The sequence below is a fragment of the Carassius gibelio genome, chromosome B11 (genome assembly GCF_023724105.1).
Source record: "Carassius gibelio isolate Cgi1373 ecotype wild population from Czech Republic chromosome B11, carGib1.2-hapl.c, whole genome shotgun sequence".
Classification (NCBI taxonomy): domain Eukaryota; kingdom Metazoa; phylum Chordata; class Actinopteri; order Cypriniformes; family Cyprinidae; genus Carassius; species Carassius gibelio.
Window position 1 is genome coordinate 22548750 of NC_068406.1, and position 25804 is coordinate 22574553.

The following is a 25804-nucleotide window of genomic DNA, read 5'->3' on the forward strand; positions in this document are numbered from 1 at the left end:
GTCTCAGTGTCGCCCTTTTTGTGGAAATCAACCTACGATTGGTTTACTTGGCTCCTGTTGAACTGGTGAAAACCTATTTTAACACTTTTACAGAAAAAAAGCTCCAAATGCTATGCCTGCATAACTGTTTCCATACACAACACAAGCAAAAAAATGAAATAAAAAAAATCAATTACCGCCTGCGTTTCTGCACAATGTCAATCGGACAGTTGACAGCACACGGGGAGCCACAAAGATTGACGCTCCGAACTTTAAAAGTGCGGTCGCTGGGTGGAAGAAAGACACAGCCAGTTGGCAAACTCATATTTCCCTTCGTGCCTCTCGCTCCTTTGCAGTTTCCCTCCAGAAATCAGCTGTTCCTCTCATGTAGACTGAAACACATGCTCCCCACCGCTGAGTTACTGAGCGATGAACACATGGAGCCATGCTGACATGACCGAGTTCCCCCAGACATCTCGCATTTGCCTAGTCGTCATCCTTCAGTTTAGAATCACACTGCCTCCTTTTAGTCCTCATAAAATGTATTTTTATAGTCTTTAAAATACAAGGATAATTCACAAACAAACAAACTTCCAAAGTCACCAAGCACCAGTCTCTCTCTCTCTCTCTCTCTTTCTCTCCGGCAACTCAGACAGATGAACTCATATACATGAGTTTACACCAGCATGCTGGCCTCATATGGGTGTGTGTGTGTGTGTGTGTGTGTGTGACTGGCTGCTGAACAGTGAGTCACAGCCCATGGAGAAGGCGGAACCACCAGATGACTGACTCAATATTAACTCTTTACTGGAGCGAGCCATAAGCCAAGCTCATTTACAGTACATCCCTGTGGACATGTCTCAAACTTTAACGGTACACTCATTTCTTGTAAAAAAAAAAAAAAAGTACACTTTTGTACACTTAAAAAAAGTGTACTTATTATGAAAAGAATATACTTGAGAGCAAACTGAATCTTATGTTTTCAGACACTTAACTGCATGCTAATTGCAATTAAATAAAAAAGTAGTAAAGTTTAAATTTAAATTAAATTAAATGCATATACATTTATATTTAATTAGCTGAACTTTTGAATGCCATGTGACCCACTTAAGTAGGACTTGTCATATTTATGTAATTTCATAATTCTTTTGTTTTGAAACACATTTGAATATACTGACAAGCATTGATGATGAACGGAAATATTACATTTCTATATATGTATTTGATGTATCCGTAATATGTATAATTTAATATATGTAATATTGAAATTGTTGATTAGTACATATTGGGCCCTATCTTGCACCCAGCGCAATTGACTTTGTACACCGACGCATGTGTCATTCCTATTTTGCACGCGCGCAAAGCGCGCTTTTCCCTCCACAGAAGCACGTCGCTAAACTAGTGGATGAACTTGCGCTCCCTGGGCGGTTCAGCGCAAAAAAGGAGGCGTGTTCCGGCGCAAACAATCCCTGGTGCTATTTTGCTGTTCCAATAAACAATTGCGCCACTGACCAGAAAAAACCTAGTCTAAAGTCAGTGGCGCATTGCGCGTTGTTCATTATGCTATTTTAAGGGCGCATGCTTGACCATAATGTATAGCGTGCACAACGCGCATACACTTTGCTCATGTAATCTACACAGATGCAACAGTTATTTTTGCAAATCATAAATTGTTATACTAAAAAAATATTAACACATGAGATGACGGAAATCATTGTGGTGTGCCACGAAGATGTGAACAAAATAGGCATAAATCTAGCTTACAAATTATTCAGGCTAATTATTCTCCCATCCCCATACAACACAACTTCTCTGTCTTTCACTGCTCTTACAAGAACATCAGTCTCCTCGGCTGTGAACCGCTCCTGGCGTGCGCCTGGTAAATACGCCATAATAATAGCAATCCATAATGGAACTTGCGCACCTGCTTTTAAAGGGAATGTTGGATGACGCTCTGATTGGTTTATTTCACGTTACGCCCAAACCACACCTATGAATAATGAAGCTACTTCAGACCAACCCACTTTAGATTTGCGCCGGGCGCAAGAGCCATTTATCCCGCCGGGAAAATAGCAACAGCGCCGAGACCCGCCCACAAACTTACTTGCGCTTCGCGCTTTGACAATTGCGTTTCAGATCGTTAAAATAGGGCCCATTATCTTTAAATGTAATATCAAATAACAGATTACATTTGACAAAATTTGGTTTGTAATGTATTTACATTGATTTTCAGCGTGACTGCAGTGTCCACATATTTTCGGATCCCAATGTATGTTTATTTTGCTGTAGTATTTATACTGGAAAATGTCATTCATAGCTCAGTCGTCTGTGGCAGCGTGAGGACCCTCATCTCCCTGATCTGACTTCCCACAGGACTGAATCTGATCTCTGCTCAAATCAGGGTAAATATTTGCTCATGGGGGTTTGAGGAGCGGCTCTCTCACAGGCCCTTCACATAGAGCCAATGTCACATGCACACACACACACACACACACTGTCTGCACCGTCACCAAGTCTATTACAAGAATCGCTTCTAGTCTGCCACAATAAAGTGAATGCTGACTTAAAATATTAATGTGGGAATGACTTGTTTAGAGTTTTATTGTTGTTTATTCAAAATATGACTGTTTTTTTATCAGGTTTTTAGCATGTTGCTTTGCAGTTGCTGAGTATTTTCTAGGGCACTGATAAACAGTTGATATGGTTTTGTGGGTGGTTTCTAGTGCATTTTGTATGTGGTTGCTCTTACTAGGTTTTATGTACATTTCTAGAGCATTCTGGTTATTGTTAGCAGTAGTATCTTAGTATTTTTTTAATTATAGTATTTACTAATCATTTATTTAAAATATTTTATTTTTAGTTTGACTTCAGTCCCACTTTCAATGTAAATTTATGAAGTTACATGCAAAATGTATTGTATTTTATTTTTTTATTAAAATTCTAAACTAGGCCTTTTTATTGCAAGGGTAAAAAAAAAAAAGTAAACTTGCTAATAATAAAAAAAAAAATATAGCTCACCTCTCCTCACAATTTCAGATATCATTCATGTCCAGAGGACCAATAGACACACACACACACACACACACACACACACACACACACACACACACACACACACACACATCAAAGATGTTTAATAATCAAGCCCTAATGGATCAGACAGACATTTATGATGTCTGGAAAGCAAATCTTATTTGTTGAACTGAAAACAGAGATATTCATGTATGAATAGTGTAAAACTGTGAATAGGATCAACAGTATTCTCTACTATGAGACACAGACATAAGTAAACACACACACACACACACACACACACACACACACCAACAAAAGTTTATCTTTCCACATGCAATAAATTCCCAAAAGACTGATCTTTCTCCTCTCTCTCTCTCTCTGTGTGTGTGTGTATTACAGTGTCTTTGCTTGCTATTATTTATGGACTGATGATAGCTGAAGCTCTCAAACCAGACTATCACGTCCAGACTGTTCACACAAAGCAAAATATTCAGCATTCAGCCAGAAGGGGGCAGCCACACATTTAGAGAACTGCTAAGAGAATGATTTCCACCAGTTCACCTGAGAAACCTGCACACAGCGCTTTACGAGGAATGAAATCTTCACTGGCATGTTAGATAATAAATCAGGATGAAAAGAAAAACATTCTGCAGTCGTTCATTAAATAACCCTACTTCATGACCAATACCGAAGTATCCTCAGAAATCACACACCTGCTTTTTTGGCATAACTAGCCACTGAAAGGAAGTCCATAGTATTCAAATAGGCTGTATTTCAATTCAGGATTACAATTTCCTCTGCTCTCATTTTTATTATTTTTATGGTTATTTACCATTTAAATATTTCTTTTTAATGGGGCATTTGCGTTATCTTGCTTTGTTAACAAGCCTCCACAAGCTTTCATGGTTGCAGTTGCCAGATTTCCAGCATTCAAACCTTTTTTTAATAATTTAATACATTTTCTATCCATTGATTTACTTAATCTTCCCAACCTGGCAACCATCCACATGCACACTCTATATAGAAAAAGCACTGGTGAGCTGAAAACACTAATAAACGTTGAGTTAAGCGATCTCTATTGAGATATTCTGCAGGATTTTGTTTTAGAAATAATAAAAGGACACCTTGAGAAAATGATTGAGAAAATAGTTTCGTGAAATCAGTACCATGAATCATTTCGCATCATGAGCTGAGTGAATCATCACATCCTTAGAAATAAGCATTGTCCCTAAACATTTTTTTGCAACTCAACAGCTTTTTTTTTTTTGCAACTCAACCCATTTCCCTAACAAATTCCATCATCAACAAAACACAGTTAGTGACTGACTAGCCAGTGAGGCACCAAGGATTCAGACACAGTCGGTGTTGAAGTTAGCAAAGTGACACCAAGTTTATCTTTACAGTAAGTCAATCTTAGCACCTTCACATCAGTTGACACTTATCACTTACATCCAAAGCAACATACAGTTGCCTTTCTATACTCTTATTAAATATTTTTGGTTCAGTATGCAAATTCCTGCGCCACAAATAGAACCAAAACAGTTTTCCTCAAACACGAGTCTCACATGGCCAGACCTCTGACTGCAGTATAAAGTCTGGCCCACTTTTGCAGCCGATTTTGGCCAAGAACCACCCACAGGAAGGAACTCACTGACTGATAAACCCATTTTTTTAGTTCACTCAAATAATAGACCAGCTGGATAAAATACATTAAAACAACTGCAAGGCATTGTTGTTCCAGACCTTAACAGAAAAGGCTGGATGTGAAAAACTCCTATTAGGAGCTCAGTTTTAGGTTTTAGGAACTCATTTTTAGTCCATAAAGTCTGTCTTGCAGAGATTGACTAAAAAGAGCTCCTAAAACTCACTGCTAGATTCTGGAAGATAAATTCTTGAAAGAGTGCTTCAAGAGGATGTGATGCTGGTCCTTCAAGAGTCACTCAAAACTTATCTGTCCATAAAGTCTTCATGCATTTCACAACACTTATTCTTATTAAGTGAGGGTCATTTTTGTTTTTGATTTTTTTACCCAAGCAAAGTCTCTAAAAACCTGACACTTGATCTTCTGGAGACTATAGGAAGGAAGTAGTTCTGGAAAATGATTGTGTTGGAGAGTTAATGCTTCCTGATGGATTCTCACCTCATTTTTCACCTTAATTCATAATTTGCCTTTTCTTCTGACCGTTCTGACCCAGTGAGTATTTTGCTGTGAGCTTGGTTATTTCTTTACTTTGAAAATTCTATTATTGCATTAGCAATGCATCCTTCTCACGGGCATATAATAATTTTTAGTAAATACTAAAATTTCTTTTTTGGCTCATTTTATCTGTAAAGGAAAACCTGATTTTCACTTCCAGCCTTCATGGACAATAATATATCACTTATAAATTATTAAATACTAAATCAATAATAGTTATTACGATTGATGTGGTTTGGAATTGTTCAAATGTGCTTGAAATAAAAATGACCAGAATATCAACTTGCCTTGTAATTCTGCACACGCTGTATTTTTCTTTTGCTATGGAGAAAATTATTTGTCATCCAATCTTTTACATTTTTAACACACTCTGTTAGCTTAGAAACTTCCCAATTATCTAAGCTAACAGAGTGTGTTAAAAATGTAAAAGATTGGATGACAAATAATTTTCTCCAATTAAATTCGGATAAGACAGAGATATTAATTATTGGACCAAAAAACACTACACAGACTCTTGTAGATTACAATCTGCAACTAGACGGATGTACTGTTACTTCCTCTACAGTCAGAAATCTGGGTGTTATATTAGACAGCAATTTGTCTTTTGAAAATCATATTTCCAATGTTACAAAAACTGCATTCTTCCATCTTAGAAACGTTGCCAAGCTACGAAACATGTTATCTGTTTCTCATGCAGAAAAGCTAGTTCATGCATTCATGACCTCTAGACTGGACTATTGTAATGCACTTCTAGGTGGTTGTCCTGCTTCATCAATAAACAAGCTACAGGTAGTCCAAAATGCAGCAGCTAGAGTCCTTACCAGGTCAAGAAAATATGATCATATTACCCCAATTTTACAGTCTCTGCACTGGCTACCTATTAAGTTCCATATCAGTTACAAATTATCATTACTTACCTATAAGGCCCTAAATGGTTTAGCTCCAGCGTACCTAACTAGCCTTCTACCACGTTACAACCCATCACGCTCCCTAAGGTCACAAAACACTGGACTTTTGGTCGTTCCTAGGATAGCAAAGTCCACTAAAGGAGGTAGAGCTTTCTCACATTTGGCTCCCAAACTCAGGTTCAGACACCCTCTCTCTGTTTAAATCTAGATTAAAAACACATCTCTTTCACCAAGCATTCGAATAATGTATCTTTTAAATTGTGAGTGTAGTTGCATCTGATCAAAGGTGCTTTTTTTATTCATTAGCTTGGGTTAAACTAATTTTACCTTGTTGGATCAGCAGCTATGCTAATGATGTCTGTATTTTGTTTCTATGTTTCGCCACGGGATTTACATCAGAACACCTGAGAAGAGATGATGCTGACCCTCAGAGGACCTCAGATGATGCTAACCCTGAATCAACAAACAGAACTAACAATTATTGCTAAATGTGTGACTGAATCATATAATAACTTAATTAATAATATTGATAGTTCATCGTCTAGCTGACTACGTCTTGTATTATTATTATTATTTTTATTTTTTCTAAAATCCTGTCAAATGTGCACAAACTACTAGCTACTCTTAAATATTGTAGAAACATAATTTTCTGTAAAGTTGTTTGTAACGATTTGTTTTGTAAAAAGCGCTATACAAATAAACTTGAATCACAATTTTAGATTCACTCTTGAATTTTAACATGACTTGCACTCCTCAAACTCCAATGTGCACATAGCAGCATGAAACATAAAACTTGTATTCAAATTATGGACAGGTTATATAAAGATCCAAGCAAAGAGTGCACCGTTTATAATCAAATCTTTTCAGCTGAAGCGTGAGCTCACTGACAGAGTGAAAACCCCCATTATAATAATAATAATAAAAAAAAAATATTTCCAATATTCATTAAACCAGCACCATTCCAACAGCATTATTAAAACATGGTGTCCTCAAAAACAGGCTGAGTTCACGTGCACGGTGACGTCTGCACATCTGGAAAAAATTGAAGTTCACAGAGGAGTTTAGAATCACACTGACCCTAAAAATAGCTCGGCTGTAGTTTAAATGGCCAAAGTCACATGATACTGACTCCTATTACACAGCTTTTCTAAAGCACCCAGTGCATTACAGATGTAAATAGTCTGGGCTAGTGATTGTTAATGTCATCAATAAAGACTACAACAAAGAATATTTACAGTAAGTAGCTAATGTCAATGTTTTTGTTTACATGTGTCTATCCCACATGGAACACGCAGCCCAAATTTGCATTGTATTTGCATTGCACTGCACAACAGACTCGACTCCAGAGCGAGATGCAATTGTTCTTACATCATCACCAACCCCAAGCCAGGCATAAACAATTATCAAGGTATACATTACTCAAATACATGCAAATAACATCAGGTGACATGTTTTAACCAGTGTTGGAGATAACCAGCAAAAAAGTAATCGCATAGCCTTACATATATATATAATATTTTTAAAAAGGTAGTAATTTTGTAGTAATACACAAAAAAATTATTACAGTAATTATACAAAAAGCATGGTATATACAATACATAATAATAATAATCATTTATTAATAATTTCATTTTATCTGTCTTTATTAGCTTAAAGAGAGAACTCAAAAATTAAGATTCTTTCATAATTTATTCATCCTCAAGTGGTTCCAAACATGCATGATTTTTCAATTGAACATTAAAAAAAAAATATGTTTTGAAAAACGTTGGTAACCAAATAGCTGCTGGTCCACACTGGGTACCATAGTATGGAAAAAAATAAAATACTATGGAGGTCAATCGGGAAACAGACACTGAATATCTTCTTTTGTGTTCAGCAGAAACTCATACAGGTTTGGAAGAACTCGAAGGGGAGCAAATGTTTGATCTGAACATGAGACATCCAAAGCAGAAAGTCTTTACAGCTGCTTGAGCTGCTGCTGAGACTGTCCATCTCCTGTGAAGAGTGCCAAAGTAATAAATCTGAACTGCACGAAACGGAAGAACTCAGTTTTATCAGCCCTGCAGCGACAGACGACTTAGTTATTCCGTCCACACTGTGGTTGACCTGCCTCATCTGAGTTTAGCAATCAAAATAACATTACTTAACTTTATGTGTACTAGTAAAAATGATAATGCATGTCGACATTAGACTATAAGTAACTTTCAGCTATTGTCTGCTTAATGCTTTATTTTGATGCTCCCTCAACAGACATTCTGCTGACTATACTGTAAGTAACTTTGCAAGTATGTCAACTTATTCTGTTAACCCTAACAGTATACTAATACTGTATAGTTGCAAAGTTACATACTGGTATGTATAGTTACTTAAAGAATCAAAATAACCAATGTTTTCAGTCATAATGCACAGTAGAGGACCAAACATACCCAATGCATGAGTGTCGTCTCCGAGTTGAGCCACAATTAAAGAGTGAATTCCTCCTGTGGATTCGAGAATCCTTGTGCGTCATTTCAAAAAGCAACTTTAAGTCTTTTACCAGCGCTTTGCAAAAAGAAACATCCTCAGCTTTTCAGTCCGTTCTGAAATTCAACCAAGTGAGCAGACAGGGGAAGACCTCAGGAGCCCGAGCGAACGTCTGACACCTTAGTCCAAGACATCTTGGCTACATTTCTAGGACTTCATTCTTAGGGTCTGCTGAAGAAGAACGTGAAGGTTATCTCGTGTAGACCATCCTCCACAGATGATGTTTCCTCTTCAACATGTCAGATAAGTATCATCCGAAACTCCATCTACTTCCTAAAGCTGGCTTTCATCATTTTAGTTACAAAACGCACAAATCTGTTGTGTCTCTCTCTTGTGAGCAGTAAAAAGAAAAGGAAACAGTGCCACACCGAGCCTGTAAACTTATTTCTGGACTCCCTAGGGATGCATTTTAGAGGTTCAAGGTCCCACTAAGTTTCCATATTAGTGGGTAATGTTGGATAGGCGGGAAGAAGCGAGAGAAGAGAAAAGAAAGAGAGAGGGGGAGGTACAGCGCACTGAGCCTGGAGGGTGGTGTGCGGTCACACGCTGCAGCGTTTCATATACATGTGTGTTGTGAATAGTCTGCCATGGGTGGCTCCTGTTGGCCTGCCAACACCATTAGAGTGAGACGTGAACACACACACACACACACACACACATACTCTCACAGCGGGTGCTGTTCTGACATGCATATGTTATTATCTGCATACTTGATTTTCATCGCACACTTATTTCTTCCATTGTACAAGAGAATGACTTCCATCTAAACTTTACCTATAGAACTTATGTCCAATCTGAAATGTATTCATCACTGTGTCAAAATGCCCAAACAGAACTTAAAGCTGAAGTAGGTAACTTTTGTAAAAATGTATTTGTGAAACCTGTCATTATGTCCTGACAGTAGAATATGAGACAGATAATCTGTGAAAAAATCAAGCTCCTCTGGCTCCTCCCAGTGTCCTATTACCATTTGCAGAAATACATCCGCTCCCGGTAAGAAACAACCAATCAGAGCTGCGGTCCGTAACTTTGTTCGTGTTCAAAATGTAAAAAAATGTATATAATAAGCGAGTACACCATGAATCCATTTTCCAAACCGTGTTTTTAGCTTGTCCTGAATCACTAGGGTGCACCTATAATAAGTGTTTATATTCGGACTATTTTAGATTGCTTCGGGGGTACCGCGACAGAGTAACCCAGTACCTTTGTGATTCTTCATAGACATAAACAGAGAGAAGTAGTTCCGGCTACGATGTTCTTCCACAAGACGCAAGCAGTTCTGTTTATTAACCGCTAGAGCGTCAAAAGTGACCTACCGCAGCTTTAAAGAGACGGTTCTTCCAAAAAAAAAACAAAAAAACTTTTTTCTCACCCTCAAGGTGTATGTGAATTTCTCATTTCAGATGAAAAAATCCTGGCTCTTCCAAATGTTATAATGGCAGTGAATGGGTGTTGATATTCAGTAGTCCAATAAAGTGCATCCATCCATTATAAAAACAGTGCTCCATGTGGCTCCAGGTGGGTTAATAATTGCCACAGAAAGAATTAATGTTTTTGTAAGAAAAATATCCCTATTTAAAACTTAATAAAGTGTAATCTCTAATTTACGCTTACTATTGTATGTGCATACATGGAAGAGTGACGTTCCAGCAGATTACACATATATTTAAGCAAATTTAAGGTCCAGTGAGAATATGCTGGTCTTGCAAGAACCAAGTATTGTTTAAAGCAAAGGAAAACCATTTTCCTCTTGGCCTTATATCGAATCCTCTGACATTTTTCTTTACAAGTCCTCATTTTGTACTTCTAATTCGTGACTGGATATAGATATTTTTCTTACAAAAATGCATCAATCGCTTTAGGAGGCCTTTATTAACTCCCCAGAGCTGTGTGGACCACTTTTTATGATGGATGGACACACTTTATTGGACTATTAAATTTCAACAGCCGTTCCCTGCCATTATAAAGCTTGAAAGAGCAAGGACATTTTTAATATAACTCTGATTGTATTTGTCAGAAAGAATAAAGTGATATAGACCTAGGATTGCTTGAGGGTGAGTTAATCATGGAGTAATATTCATTTTTGGGTGGACTATGCCTTTTATTTTGGCACAAGAACTACAGCTCAGAAATGCATTCAATTAGTGATTATATTTTTGGGGGGCATTGTGTATGATGCACTCTGGTCTGAATTTCAGTTTCATTCTTGTGTCTGAGTTAAGCACAAAGCTTTGTCTACAAAAGAAATATCATCGTATCGTTTCTGGCTATATAAGCATACATTAGCAAATTTTACTGGATGTGCAATGTGTTTGTAGACATCCGAAATGCCTTGTGTTTTAAAGTCTTCATCTCTCCTTACATTTGAATTGAACACAGTTTGTATTCATTAGGCAAGGTAATGAACTCAAGTGTATTTGTACAGCGCATTTCACTCATGCCACTTCACAATTTCACTTTCCATTAATATAAATAATATAGAACAATAATCAAACTAACTGTGCATTGAGTGGTTTGAACACTACTTTATTTGGTTTTGGCTCCACTTCTCATAAGTTACTTACTATTTCTGATCTGGAAATCAGTTTTGTTATCACCACAGTTATGTATCATCAAGCATGGAATGATTCCTGTAGGAACATGACTCCACCGCCTGGACCAGAGCCATCTAACAGTCTGGCCTACATCTGCCTACTTCTCTGATCTGGAAGTTTAGATTTCCTCTCTCTCACAGAGACAGGAATGTACAGATTGTTTTGAATGGTTTGAAATGAGGCTATAAGATATCTTTGACCTGCATTTCATATGGTGAACCATACGGTGAAGATGCTGGAGCCTTTAGGCTCTTGGATTGTCGGCATGAACACATTCAAACTAGTTCAGTGAACCAGTCTCATTCAATCCTGATATCAGCTAATTACCTGGCTTCGGGGAACCTAAAAAACTATTTTAAATTCCTCTAAATGGTGGTAAGAATGAACAGCATATATAAAAAAATGCAAGCAAAGAAAGAAGAGTTGCATGGAAATGCATATCTCTATTTTAACCGCCATTCACAATTTGAAAGTACATTTTCTTCAGCTGGTAATGACCTTTAAGTGGAAAATAGCTTGACGTCAGAATCCAGAAAGAATTTGTGCACTCTGTTTCAGCGGATTGGGGCAACGGAAATGTTTACATGAAAGTCAGAGACACTAACATTCGCGTAGCTCACTCACTCTTAGTGTTGTTTTACTGCGTGTGACTCTTTCCATGCAAGTTCTGCTTGATGAAATAATCAGAAATCTTTTTCAGTGGAGGTCTCACATATGGATCCCAGTGAAAGAAAAACACAAAGAAGGAAATAGAACAAACAAATGCAAGAAGAAAGAGACTGGTGTGTTGTCTTTCAAAAAGAAAAGAGTCTCAGAGAAGCGCTCTGCTCAGGAGTAACAGGGTGCGAGACACAGCACCTGGGGGCAGAGAAGATCTAAACCTGAAACCAACAAAAGCCTCCTTTCAAAAGCCTCCATGCAGCTGCTCTCTTCAAAACTTCTCTTCTGGCATTTTATCATTTAAACCCTGGTTAACCCACGGAAAACAGCTGACTCTTTAGTCTGGAGGAGTCCTCGTGATCTGCAGAGGTGGATGATGCATATCAAAACAAACCATCAGCATACACAAATATCATACCTGCAACAGAGACGGCCGAGTCTCTGGTGAATAAAGTGTTAATTAAAGATGTTAGAAGATGTTAAGATGCTAAATATGATAGTTAGCACTGAATGAGAACGTTTCAGGAAACTCTGGATTACTATTAGTTATTGAATGATTTTAGCATTTATTATTATTATTTACAGATATTGGTTGATTTTGGATATATATCTGCCAATCCTGAATATTCAAATGTACACACTCATCTAATGCTTATATTAGATTTAATGCTTATATTAATTTAATGATTATATTATATTAAATTATTAATATTAATAATAATTTTAAAATAATATAATATAAAAATAAAACAACACCTTTAAATAATTAGAACTGCAGTGTTTGATGACAGTTGTTACTCAGTTAACATTGTTTATTGTAAACTTTAGCAAATCATGCATTTAAAATCTTTTTTATTTAGATAAAATAGCATAAGCACTTTAAATCAGTTAGTTAAACAATTTTCACATAGAAATTGCTAGTAAATTTAACAAACAAGTACAAAGAAATGGCAAATAACACATTGAATTAAATTTGATATTTTGAAGTAAAAAGCTTAAATGATATGTTCTTGTAAAACATACTTTTTTTATAGTGTAGAGGCATATTTGGCAACACGTCACTTCCCTTCTTGACCCAAATGTTTTAAAATGTAATGTTAAAAGTTAAAATGGATCATGTTCTGCTCTGTAATTGTTGTTAATTTAAGTTATAATTCAACAAAAAAAATCTAATAATTTGCATTAAAGCAATATTAAATGTAAAAAATAGTACATTTTAACATTATTCTTACATTTTGCACAATATCTAAAAATACAGAATGTTCTCATTGTTAAATATGTTTAATAAGCATATCAATTCCTTTAATACTTTTAATACTTTTATAATGATCATATTAGATCATATATTATGATAAGTAAGTGAATAATGGTATGTGCTATGATCGTTTACACTGCAGTGCATTATGGGAGAGCTGGTCACAGGAAATTTATATTTTTACTACACTAAAACAAATAAGGTGAAGCAATTTTCACTAGGAAATTTCACAAAAAATAAACATGGAATTAAACATGGAATTTGGAAGTAGAAACACTGAAACGATTTGTTCTTGTAAAAAGTACTCCAGTAATCTTTGTTTTATTTTAAGGAACTATCCCTTTAAGTGGGCATCAAATGACCCATTTTACTAATCTAAAAGTTTTGAAGTTTCAGTATTGCTGACAATGACCTTTGAAAATACTGCCATTGAATAGAAAATCAAATAAGAGGCAGTGTTGGAAAAAGTTGCTTTTAAAAGTAATGCATTACAATATTGCATTTCTCCATTAAAAAGTAACTAATTGCATTACTATTTATGGAAAGAAATGCATTATGTTATTTTTGTGTTACTTTTTGTCACCTAGGCTGGACTTTCTTATTTGTTTTTTGAATAACAAAAAAAAAAAAAAAAAAAAAAAAAGTAATATTTTTAGCAACTGAATTTAAAATCAAAAGTTAAATTAATAAGCCTCCGGCTGAAGTTAGTGCCTCTGCACCTCTCTCCCAATTTCTCTCAACATGGGGACAGGAGAGGTGTCAGTGAATAAATGTGGTGAAGAAAAAACAACATTACTTATTGCATTACTTTACTAGCTACTAGTAATCTGATATACGTTAGTCATGTTACTTGTAATGACTTAGCCATAACACTGGTAACTTACATTGCCCTTTCTTTACAAATGGAATTTGGATCAATTTCATTTCCAATATTTGTGCCTTAAATCTGAAGGTAGGGCCAGCGCCATCTCTATAAACTTAACAACCATGTAGCCACGCCCCTAGCAACCACACACAACACCTCATGTTGTGGCAGTAACGTATGGTTCAGAAAATGTAAAATTCTGGTTTGCAATCCTGCTTTAGGTCACAGACAAGCCTCCCGAGTTCTTGGAAGGATGAAACAAAGGACTTTTCCCATCATACCCCACCCATCACTGTAGAAACCCACTCTTTTTGCCCAGCATTCGGCTCAGACAGTCTAACAATACACACATGCACAGACACGCTTGCCTCGTCTCACTCGGGAAAGAGTAGCTGATGATTTGTGCTTTGGTGAACAGGTGTACATCGCTTCTGTCGTGGAGAAGTCCGGCTGGACCATTTGTTTCGTACCGTCAAGCCATCTGCTATCATCGTGAGACACAGCGTTTCTCCCATCCCCCTTCGGATAGATCTGGATTTTGTCCCAAAGTGTTACTGATGACCCTAACCAAGCAAATGCTGTAAAAGCTTTCAACAGCATTAGTAGTCAGATATGAGAAGAAAAGCCACATCTCCAGCCTTGTTGATGAGTGTCACGTGACTCCTTGCATTACCATTCCTACATCACATCTTTACTGTTAATCATTTTTGCCCAACATTAATCTGCCAAACTCTAATGAAGAATTCATTCAATTTACTCCTTAGTGCCAGTGTATTATGCAAAATGATCTTTAAAAACACTGCCCTCTTGTGATACGGGGAAATAATGACAGCACAGAGACTGATTATAGGGTAAGTTATGCCAAAATAGAAATGTTTGCCAAATTTGTGACAGAGCACAGAAAAAAGAGGCTTTGTTGTTTTCAATGGCATGGCATAGCAAATATCACATACATAATCATTTATTAGGCTAAAATGTAAGGATTATCAGTCACACTTTAATTTGGGGACCAATTCTCGCTGTTAAAGTTACTATTAACCAGCGTTGGGAATGTAAGAGGTTACAGATTACGAGTTAAAATGGAATAAGTAATGTATCTATTGGAAGTGCTTTATTAAAGTAAAAAAGAGGAGACTCTGGGATACTCTTAGCCTTTTAAGGCAGAGGGCAGAATGGACGAAAAACACTAGCTAGTAAACATGAAGTAATTGATGTCTGAAATTTGATAAAACAACAACAACAACAACAAAAAAACTAAACTAAAAAGGTCATTAGTAACACTGGAAATGTAATTTTAACTTAATGTGAAATAGGGTTTGGCGACAAACAATATCCTATCCAGATTACGTTTGTAAACTCTGGACATTTTTACTTAATATGGATAAATTACCTGCATTACCGCCACCTACCTCTCAAGTGGCCCATTGACACTCCTAACTGAGATTGTAGATAGAGTGTCAACGGTCCATTTGAGAGATAGGTGGCGGTATTGCACTTATAAGTCTGTGATCCGACGTAAAGCAAGAAGAAAAAGAAGGAGTGCAAATGCACTCAGGACAGTTCAGACGTTGCAGTAAATATCAGAGGTAAAAAGCGATAAACTGTTCAGTTTCTTGCACAGTCCGATCGTTTTGTGTCTATACACATCAATGCATCGTCACAAGCCACAGGGTTTAATTTGGTTTGTTTGTGTTTTTTTTTTTTTTTTGACTCCTTTAAAGCAATGATTCTCATCCACTTCCATTATATGACTGACAGACTGTGATGGTTTGAGTTAAAACATATTGGATGCCTAAGCAGATAAACATCAAATCTTCCTTTTAGGGTCATCTATCCCTTTAATACCTATCCACCATGAAAGTTACAGTATCATATGGATGGTTTTAGAACATAGTTTTTTTTATAATTAATAATAAAACTGACCTTGAATGGAAAACAGCTGCATAGAATTTTGCTGAACATAATTTCTCCTTTTGTTTTATAAAGAAAAACAGCATACATGTTTGAAAGTGAGTACATAATTCAGTTTTCATTTTTGGGTGACCTTTCATTTGGAAATGATTTTTCCTTGGAAGACGCAGTCACTCGACAGGTAGGATGAGTAACAATTCTTGATGGCACTGATTTGGAAAATAATCACTTTCACAGCAGGTGTAGCATTATGTAGACACCTGAGCTCTGTTAAAAAAGAGGAGAGCGAGCCATATGTGTGTTTAAATGAGAAGAATGCTGCCTGAGATCCACACAGCATATGGCAGACTGGACTGAAACATAGGAAGAGCACTCATTAGACAGACAACATGATCGTATTCTATAATTGGGACAGGAAAAAAAGATAAAAACCCGTCTCTCTGTATTGTTAACCTAAAACCTGTCTCTCTCCTGACATCTCTGGGAGCAGATGCCTGCTGATACTGAGAAACACACATCTGGTTTTATTTTCTGTTTTGTAGATTACTGCTGTGTTCATTTCTTTAAAAGAAACAAATTAAAATTGATTGCAGTTACAAGTTTTGCGCACCTGAAAATGCATGAGGAAATGCATTTGATCTGAGCTGCTAATGCAAAGACTGCAGATTCATCTGCTATTATGAGAAATCCTGAAACCGGTTTCTGATCAACCATGTGTACTGTAAATCGGAAAAATCAGTTGTCAGTTGCATAATTGTATGTTCATATGTGTTGACAGATCAGATTCTGTATGCACATTATATTTACACCTGGACATATAAATGTGTCTCTGCAGAAATGTCATTTTAATGATTCTAGTAGCAAAACACACTCTTCAGGCCATATGGCAATTATGTTTCACATGTTGGAGGTTGATTAATTGAGTTCTGTATGTGGCCTGAAGGACCAGGAAGAGTGCATTTTCTGTACACTTGGGGCCAGATTTACTACCAGCTTGCACCAGCTCAACGGTCTTTTGGCATTAAAATAGTCTTGTCAGGTTTGACTAAAGACGCGCAGTGAAGAGTTAGCCCTGAAAAGGTGTGAACAGTTATTTTCTGACCTTACTGAATATGCATTTGTAGGAGGTTCCCTTTCAAATGCTAAATTTATGGGAGTAAATTATTCAAGTGAATCTTGCAATGTGATTTACTAACATTTATGCTTTTCAAAATACTGGTATTTGTGACGTTATTTATGCCTCAAAAAAGCATGTCTTAAATGAAATAATAATAATAATTACAAATAAATAATAATAATAACAAATAAATAATAATACCAACAACAATAACAACAACAACAACAACAATAATAATAATAATAATAGAAGTACTAGAAAAAAATAACTAACTGAAAAATGTTAAGTTGAAGAATTTCAAAATTTGAAGAAAAAGCAAAAAAATTAAAGCCACATAGAAATATTTTAAAAAGCAAAAGCTAATAAAAATGCACATTATAAAATTAAATTGAATGGGAATACTTAATTATCATATATTTAATTTTATATATTTTCAAATTTAATATTTTAGTTGTTTATTTACCTGATTGTTTTTAGTGAAATATGATCTGAACATAGATAGGTTTTGTGAAATTGACCAAGTCATAATTTGAGCCCCTTGTCAATATTCATTCATGCATTCATTCATTCATTCATTCATTCATTTACCAATTGATTTTTTTTTTTTTTTTTAAATTTGTAGGACAATCAACCACAAGTTATGCACTAAAGCTGTTTAAGAAGTTTGTTTAAATCAATAAACCTAAACATGAACAATAGTAATGGCACTGCTTGCCTTATCAAACACCAGAAATAAGTGATAAAGTGTCTGTTTGGCATCTGGCATGATGAGTTACTTAACAAACACAAACTCTGGCAGCAGCAGCTTTTACCCAAGCCGGAGCATTAATCATTATTAAGGCAAACAAAGTCTGTGCTTAAACTCACAACACCATCGAAACCTTCAAGAGCACACGCTGCATTAGCAAACATCACCGCTGTGTTCAGAGTGAGCACTGAGGCATTATGGGGTCTGTGGCGCCAAGCGTTTGAGACGAAACAAAAAAATAACAGTTCATTCACCAAATTATTACAACGAGACAACCTTGAAAACAGAAATATAAAAAATTTAATTTTAAATGTAATTAAAAAGTCTTTTATGCTCACCATGCAAAAATTTTAATATTGTGAAATATTGCAAATTAAATTAACTGTTTTATTTTTTTATGTATTTTAATTTGGATTTATTCCTGTGATGCAAAACTGCATTTTCAGTAGCATTATTCCAATCATTACTGTAATATGCTGATAATATGATCAGTGGTGTTATATAATAATGGTTTTTCTTATTATTAGTGATGCAAACAGTTTTTGATGCTTCATTTTTATGTGGAAATTAAGATGCATTTTATCTTTTAGGATTGACTGATAATCAGAAAGTACAAAAGAACAGCATTTTTTAGAAAATGAATTTTATTTTGCATTATAAATGACTGGTTCTTTCTTGAAACTCTCTTTGCACAAGCTGATTGGTTCATGTTTCATACGCAGCCAATGAGCTTGCTGCTTTACATTTAAAAGGCTGGTTAGCATCCACTTGAGCATTTTGTAGCATGCTTTGAGAGTTTCTCTGAAACCCTTCACCTTCTCCAGCTCCACAGATCTGTAAGGGTTATTTTATATGCTATTTGTGCAGCAGCAGCATGTCTTAAAAACTCACAGCACCGTATCTCTGTATGCATTGGCAATAGCATATTTAAATATAATTTACAACAGGAGCAATAACCAACAGCAGCAGCAGCGTAGCAGATCTATTTCGCCAATACATTAACATTATCAAATCCATTACCATGCTAAAATCTTCTGATAGTTGTCATGATAGAAATGCTTTTATTGTTACATTTGATCATTTTAAATGTCCTATCATTAATATTAAGGAGCATGACAATGTTTTAAACATTGATAATAATAAGAAATGTGCCTTTTCACCATATTAGAATGGTTTCTGAAGATCATGTGACACTAAAGATTGCAGTAATGATGCTGAATTTACAGCTTTGCATCACAGAAAAAAAAACTTCGAAATATTTTAAAATACACAACAGTTCTATTAAAGTGTAATAATATTATAGGTTTTACTGTATTTTTGAACAAATAAATGCAGTTTTGGTGATCATAAGAGAATATTACAAATCTGCAATTATTCCAATCTTTTCACTGGTAATGTATGACATGCTTCGAAAAGACGGAGCGGAGACGAACATCAAAGCTTTGAAGAAATCCTCAGGGAGAAAAAATGACATGGACAGCTGGACACAGACGGGAGAGAGATTGCTAGTGAGAGTCTGCAACGAGAGGAAGGAATAATACGGACAGTATTAATGATCTAATAACGATGATTCGGTTGCGCTGCTGTCGGGTCAGGTGAACCTAGGCGAGCAGATGTTGCTCGGATATTCAGTCGTGACATGAGTTGGCCATTATTTTCCTCGTGGCCTGTGGAGAGAGGTGTCTGGCAACAGCTCCCCATCCTAACCCCTCCAACTCCCCCAAATGAGAAATTAGTTTAATTTCACAGATGAAGCACCATGTGGTGGGCAGAGGGGGGATCGGAGACCAAAGCCGTGTTTGGGTTCCAGAGCCGGAAGGCGAACGCTCTGCAGAAGCATCTGTTATCAATTAGAACACCCTTGAAACAACTGAAATGACTGTAATTTGTATTGGAGTGTTATGGATCTCACCCAATGGCATTATCTGCCCTCTTTGACAAAATCCAGCAATCATATTCCACTCATGTAAATCACAGTTCAATTTAAGACCAGGCTGTTCTATTAAATCAGGCCCGATGCATGACATGCGGTGTGTGATTTTACACGGCTTACGACTCCAAATAAATCTAAATGTTCCTTCCCCTCCATGATTCCTAGAAATAAAAGGGCAAAGCTGAGCTCATGGAGAAGTGGAAAGCACTGTCTGAACATCAAGAATGGATATAGAATATTTATGAGACACGAGAAAATGTTCTGCTGCTTAAAGTTTCATGGTTTCGTAGGATGTGGTGTGATTGCAAGTGTGCATATATATATATATATATATATATATATATATATATATATATATATATATATATATATATATATATATACATATATATTACATATATACATATATATTAAAGTGTTTAAAGTATTCAAATTGAAAGTGACTGTATTTTTTTAAATATATTTAAAAATGTAAAAACATAAAAAATGTAAACTGTAAAGTTTATAATTTATTTCTATGATGCAAAGAAAAAAAAAGCTAAGAAAAAAAAAGCTGCATCATTACTTCAGTCTTCAATGTCACATGATCTTTCAGAAATCATTCTTATTATTCTTATGATTATCGGTAATTAATAATGGTTCTTATTATTATCAATGTTGAAAACAGTTTTGAGTTTAATATCTTTATGGAAACAATGACAATTATTTTAGGGATTTTTTGCTGAACAGAAAGTTCAAAAGACCAGCATTTATTTGAAACATAATTTTTTTTGTAACATTATAAATCTCTTTACTTTCACTTTTGATCAAGTTAATGCATCCTTGTATATATATTGTATTCTTCTTACTGAATTTAAAATCAAATAAAGCTGAGCATAAGAGACTTTCAAAAACATTAAAAGACCCCCAAACTTTGGAATGGTAGCGGTGTTATGCATACATGCATAGCATATTATTTTTCAATAATCAGCATCAAAAGTAATTCCATTAAATAGTCATGAGAGTCATGGATTGTGCTCAAATTGATTTGTAAAAAAATAATAATTTTATAGCCCTAAGAATAAACAATAGTAAAAGCTTGTCCTAGCAAGTACCACAAAAAATAGAGAGAGAAAAAAAGGAAGAAACCTCAGGGGGATGTCTGAGAAATATCACACAGAAAACTGTGAAATCTAAAGCTTCTCACTTTCTGCAGCGAGACAGAGATAAGGCACACTGAACACAGTCAGGTCGGTTCTTATGGGTCCTCACAGCCAGACAGATAATGACCCTCTTTCTGATGGTCAGGCACTGACAGATAAGTGCATTTCTGCAGTTACACTTCGAGCTGAACAGAGCACAGAAAATTAAGCATTCAGAAAAAGCACAGCCAGTACAGCTAAGTTAAGGTCACAAACGACAGTGATTTCCAGTGATTCCAACACTGTATGTAAAGATTACACACCGAAATGAATGTTCCTTTAGAAATGATAAAAGAAAATAGGATCCCATTGAAAATCTTTAGTTAAGGGAACAAAGTGGCCTTCTTTCGACGGAGCAGGAAACATTCAGATCCTCTCAGCTCAGAAACAGCTCTCAGTTAGGCATGTCTTATCTGATATATTCTTACTAAAGTCAAAAGGTGAAGAACAGGCTTTCTAGAGTTATTCAGTGCACCGAAGCGGCGTGATCAAGCATGTCCCTGTCTGATCCTGAACAGGAGGTATCATTTTTTTCTGCTCTGACCTATATTACACACTGTGCCCCTGAGGGCAAAACCTCAGCATGCACTGACCACCAACTGGAAAGGATTTTTCCTCAAAATGGATGTCTTATGTTTTGACCGGAATTGAGATTGTATTTCCTTACCAAGTGTCATAATGCAGATTTGGATATTGCATGCACTTGGGGACAAAATACTGTTGAAAGCAGTGCTTCATTAATAAGCCATCAGTGCGTTGAGCATTAACAGGAATATAGGTGGAATAGAAATTAAGTATGGCTTAATATAATTGCATACAATGCAATTAAAGTATCATCAGCCCTTTAGCGATAAAAATGGTCAGTCACAGAGAAATGAAGCCACCAAGAAAAAAGAATGTAATAAGTCAATTATAACACAATAATGATTACTGGAGGCAGCAGTCAGGAGCTGGATTCATTTTATGATGATTAGATATTAAAAAATGGAGCTTGACAGGCCACTAGAGAAATGAAAGAAGTCTGTTCTTTGGTCTTGGATTCCAGATCCAGAAAAATCCACATTTAAATCAATAACATATCGCTTCCAAAATCAGCACTTTTTTTTTTTTTACGTAAATGTTGAGTTAAGACTGTTGGGTAAACAGTCTTGATTGATTTGGCCCAGTTTGGGGTTAATATTTTCCATAATTAGGCCACTTTCTGTGTTGCTGAAAACACAAACAGAATTACAGAATCCATAAAACTGCATTGTTTTATTAGTTTTAGCTGTCTCACTATATGAGGTCATGAGCACAAACCTTATCTCCAGAGCTGCTCTGAGGGTTACTTCACGAGCATTTTTCCATTTAATTTGAGAAAAACTGACATCATATCAAAAACCCACAGAAACTTTTACTATTGCACAGTAGAACATAGGTCTTAATATACTACTACTACTACAATTATTATTAAAACTTTATTTTTCAATTTTTTTGCATATTTTAATTTCATTAAGCAATTTTCTCACATTTTTCTTTTGTCAGTATTTTTTATCCATTTCTTCTCTCTAAAAAACTCAAAGCAACCCAGCTGTTGAGTTTCAGTCAGAGTGAGGCGTTTTGCATCCTCTTCAGGATAGAGTGATTCCCAACGCTGCTGAATTGGGGACATTTTTAAGTTAAATAATGGTGTGTATATGTTTTATTTCATCTATAAAGTCTTTATGTGCTTCAAATTATATTGTTTTATGTAATGCAACATATTAGGGTGAGATGTCAGTGCCTTTTGGAAATGCCTTTTACATTGCAAAACATCAACTGATTTTATCCCTTATAATACTAAACAGAATTTATTTTGGTGTTAAAATATGTTCTCTAATCTCAGAGTCAGTACTGTTTGTTTCTGGCCAGTTTATGGAGTCAGTCACAGCATTTCATGGCACGTTGTTTTGAGCAACACACTGGTACGAGAATCAGCACTATTTTGGTGAAAAGGGATAACAGAGAATGTTGAATACACTTTAAAATGTTAAATTTTTACTTTTAAATGTTTACAAGTTAAAATGTATGTAATAGTGCAAACTATGCTGTATTCTTTCAAATAAATTCGGTTTATCAAAATTTTTTGGTTCATGGGTGTTTTTGCATACTAATAAGTGTTCACCTTTTTAATTAATATCGTTGCCTCTAGTAATTCTGTGTGTGATTTTTAAATTCCAACTCATTTTAAGCCAGCAATATAGCCACCCTGACACCAGTACAATGTGATTTAAATGTGTAAATGACTGCTGTTTGCCCAGATGTCTAGAGAACAGCAGTACTTTCCCCAGATAATCCAACACATCTGTGCTGAAGAAAGTGATACATCGGATACAAGAGGTGCAGGAAATCCATCAGCTGGTAAAAATGGAGCCACACCATTCAGCACACGGGGAACCTGAATACTACTTGCTCTGAAGGATGCACTATAATATTCAGCTTTTTAAAGAATTGCTTGAAAAATGCACACTTACATAATGTACACAATAAGATATTGTTTACAGTGGGGGCCCTAAAAATGTGGTTTTATTCTACATAAAGGTGAATTTATTGGATACTTTTAGTTGTGAAAAATCATCGATACAAAATATACTCTCCACTTTTGCATGAACTTTTCTAAACTTATCAGGAAGCAAAAAATATATATATATTGTTCTATGTTCTACTATACTACTGTTATACTTTTTATTTTATCACTCAGAATCTTTTCCTTGTACATTTTACCTTTCCTTGTACAGTACATGAATTTTCAACCATTTGAACCTCCTATTCTCCAAAGTGCAAACAGATCAACATTTAGAAATAACTTTAGTCATGTGTATTCATGCATTCATTTTGCAGAATAGTATGGTTACTTTTTAAATGTATAATTTAACTCGTCCAAAGCTTTTGATCTATTTTAACATATTTATCTACTGATCTTTACACTAAAATATAGGATTGGTGTTCTTGATCCCATAATTGCTGTTTGCTTGCTTCATTTTATTTATCCTTGTTTGAATTATTGATATAATTCCTGCCAAAAAAAAGTGTGGACAAGTATTTACAGAACCTTTAACCTAATGAATGTTGATAACTAATGATGGAAGAACAGATGGAGAATGATAAACTCACATAAACCTTGCCCACTCAACTTACTCAAACAAGAGATTCCACAGAAAGCTAAATTAAAGACTTTTGAGGCCTGTTTAATCCATAGACGATAACTAGGACTGCACGATGAATCATATTTTAATTGTGATCACAATTTCGGTTTCTCTTGATTTATTAAGCATAATCGTCTGATTATTTAGCCTGAAAATATTTGAATTTGCATTACTTTGCATTGATAACAAGCCTCTACAAGGCTTATTCAAATCCAGCACTCAAAGCTTTTTTCTCAAATCGACATTTTTATTTTTTTATTTTTTTTGTCCCAGTGGTTCACTTCCTCTTTCCAACCTGTCAACCATGAGCACACACTCTATTTGCATTAAAAAATAAGCACTGATGAGTTGAAAACATGCACAGGTAAGATGAAGTTTAACGATCTCTATTGAGATGTTCTGTATTTAATATAAGCATGTTTTCTTTTCCCATGGTTTTAAGCAAAAACTAAATCAGACTAAAAGTCTATAGATAATTCAATGGACCTCCCCATTGGCATTGTTTTTTGGTGTCCAGGGAATAGCCTAAAAGCCCATGATGCATTATCAGTCTTCAGTCTAAACACTTCCATTTATAAGAGAATTATCACAAGCATAAAAAGGCTGATACATGAGTCTGGATATGCAGAATCAGAGTCTCTGGGTGAGACAAAGAGATGTGCAAAAAAACGCACAGCCACATGGTAATGTGAAGAATGTGAAGAAAATGAATGACACAGAACACTCAAAGCTTGGTATTATTAATATCCAGATAAAGTTAAAGCTTCAATGAACAAGTAAAAACACAGCTATGAGTCACTTTAGTACACCTACTTCTTACTCTCTGTGATTCAGTGCTGTTCAAAACACGAAGGCAAACGATCGGCGTGCAATGACCATACGCTGCCTTACCGTCAGCTATTTTTAATACAACATCTCAAGTTGTGCATAACTTGTGCTTTCATTTTAAGAAAGCACTGTGTGGGTGACTGATGAAACTGTTGCTTAATCAAAAGGGTTTCAATGAAATGTACTGCTATTGGTAGCAATATTTAATGAGCAGGAAAGAGTCGACTGAAGGAAACACTATAATAAAAGGTGAAAGGAACGCATATAACAGATTTCACTTTGCTGCGTAGGGAAGACTAGGGCCTTCCTGCTTCATATTCCAGTAAATATTTTTCAAGGTGGGTTTATTTTATAAAATCAGTGTCTATATAGAAACAAACAATCTAGAAATGTAATACTGTTACTTTTTAAATGAAAAAGTTATTGAGAAATACTGCTGGGGGCATGTTGTCACAGGTAGGTTGAAAATGAAAACCAGCTGTTTATTAACATTATTATTGACTTAAAAAAACAGCTGTGTCTGTAGGTGTAATGCATATGCTTAATTGATTTTAAGCTACATTTAAAACAATCATAAAACATTTTTGTGCAAACAAAATAATAATAATAAAAAAATAGGTTAAATTTTTAAATTTTTGGTTCATAAAAAAATTAAGTTAACACATTTTTATAAAATTATACCATACAACACTTTTGTGGCAACTTAGATATCAATGTGTCAACTTGCCCCGACCTGAAATTTTAAACTGCTACCTGGTAGACTGACCTGTTTTATTAACTAAATCTAAACATACCTCCGTTATATTGTTGAAACAGCTTTTACAAAACACAATGATATTATAATTTCAATTTAGAGGACATATTAACGCACATAAAATATTCCATTTAAGCAGGCTGTGGGATGTTTGAAACCAAACCACTCTTTC

The 25804-nt window shown here is 35.4% G+C and overlaps 1 protein-coding gene across 4 annotated transcripts in view; it reads right to left on the reverse strand.

Moving 5' to 3' along the window:
• The window catches only part of LOC127967750 (cAMP-specific 3',5'-cyclic phosphodiesterase 4C), a 60921-nt gene that overhangs the window by 21803 nt on the left and 13314 nt on the right, over positions 1 to 25804 (reverse strand). The window contains exon 1 of one of the 4 annotated variants that reach the window (XM_052568402.1): positions 8526 to 9004. The exons of 2 other annotated variants lie outside the window; for them this stretch is intronic. In XM_052568402.1, the coding sequence (XP_052424362.1) occupies positions 8526 to 8608 (83 nt within the window). In that variant the 5' untranslated portion in view covers positions 8609 to 9004. Of the gene's footprint in view, positions 1 to 176; positions 633 to 8525; positions 9005 to 25804 lie in introns of those variants that run through there. One more of the 4 variants, XM_052568400.1, reaches the window with a different exon arrangement.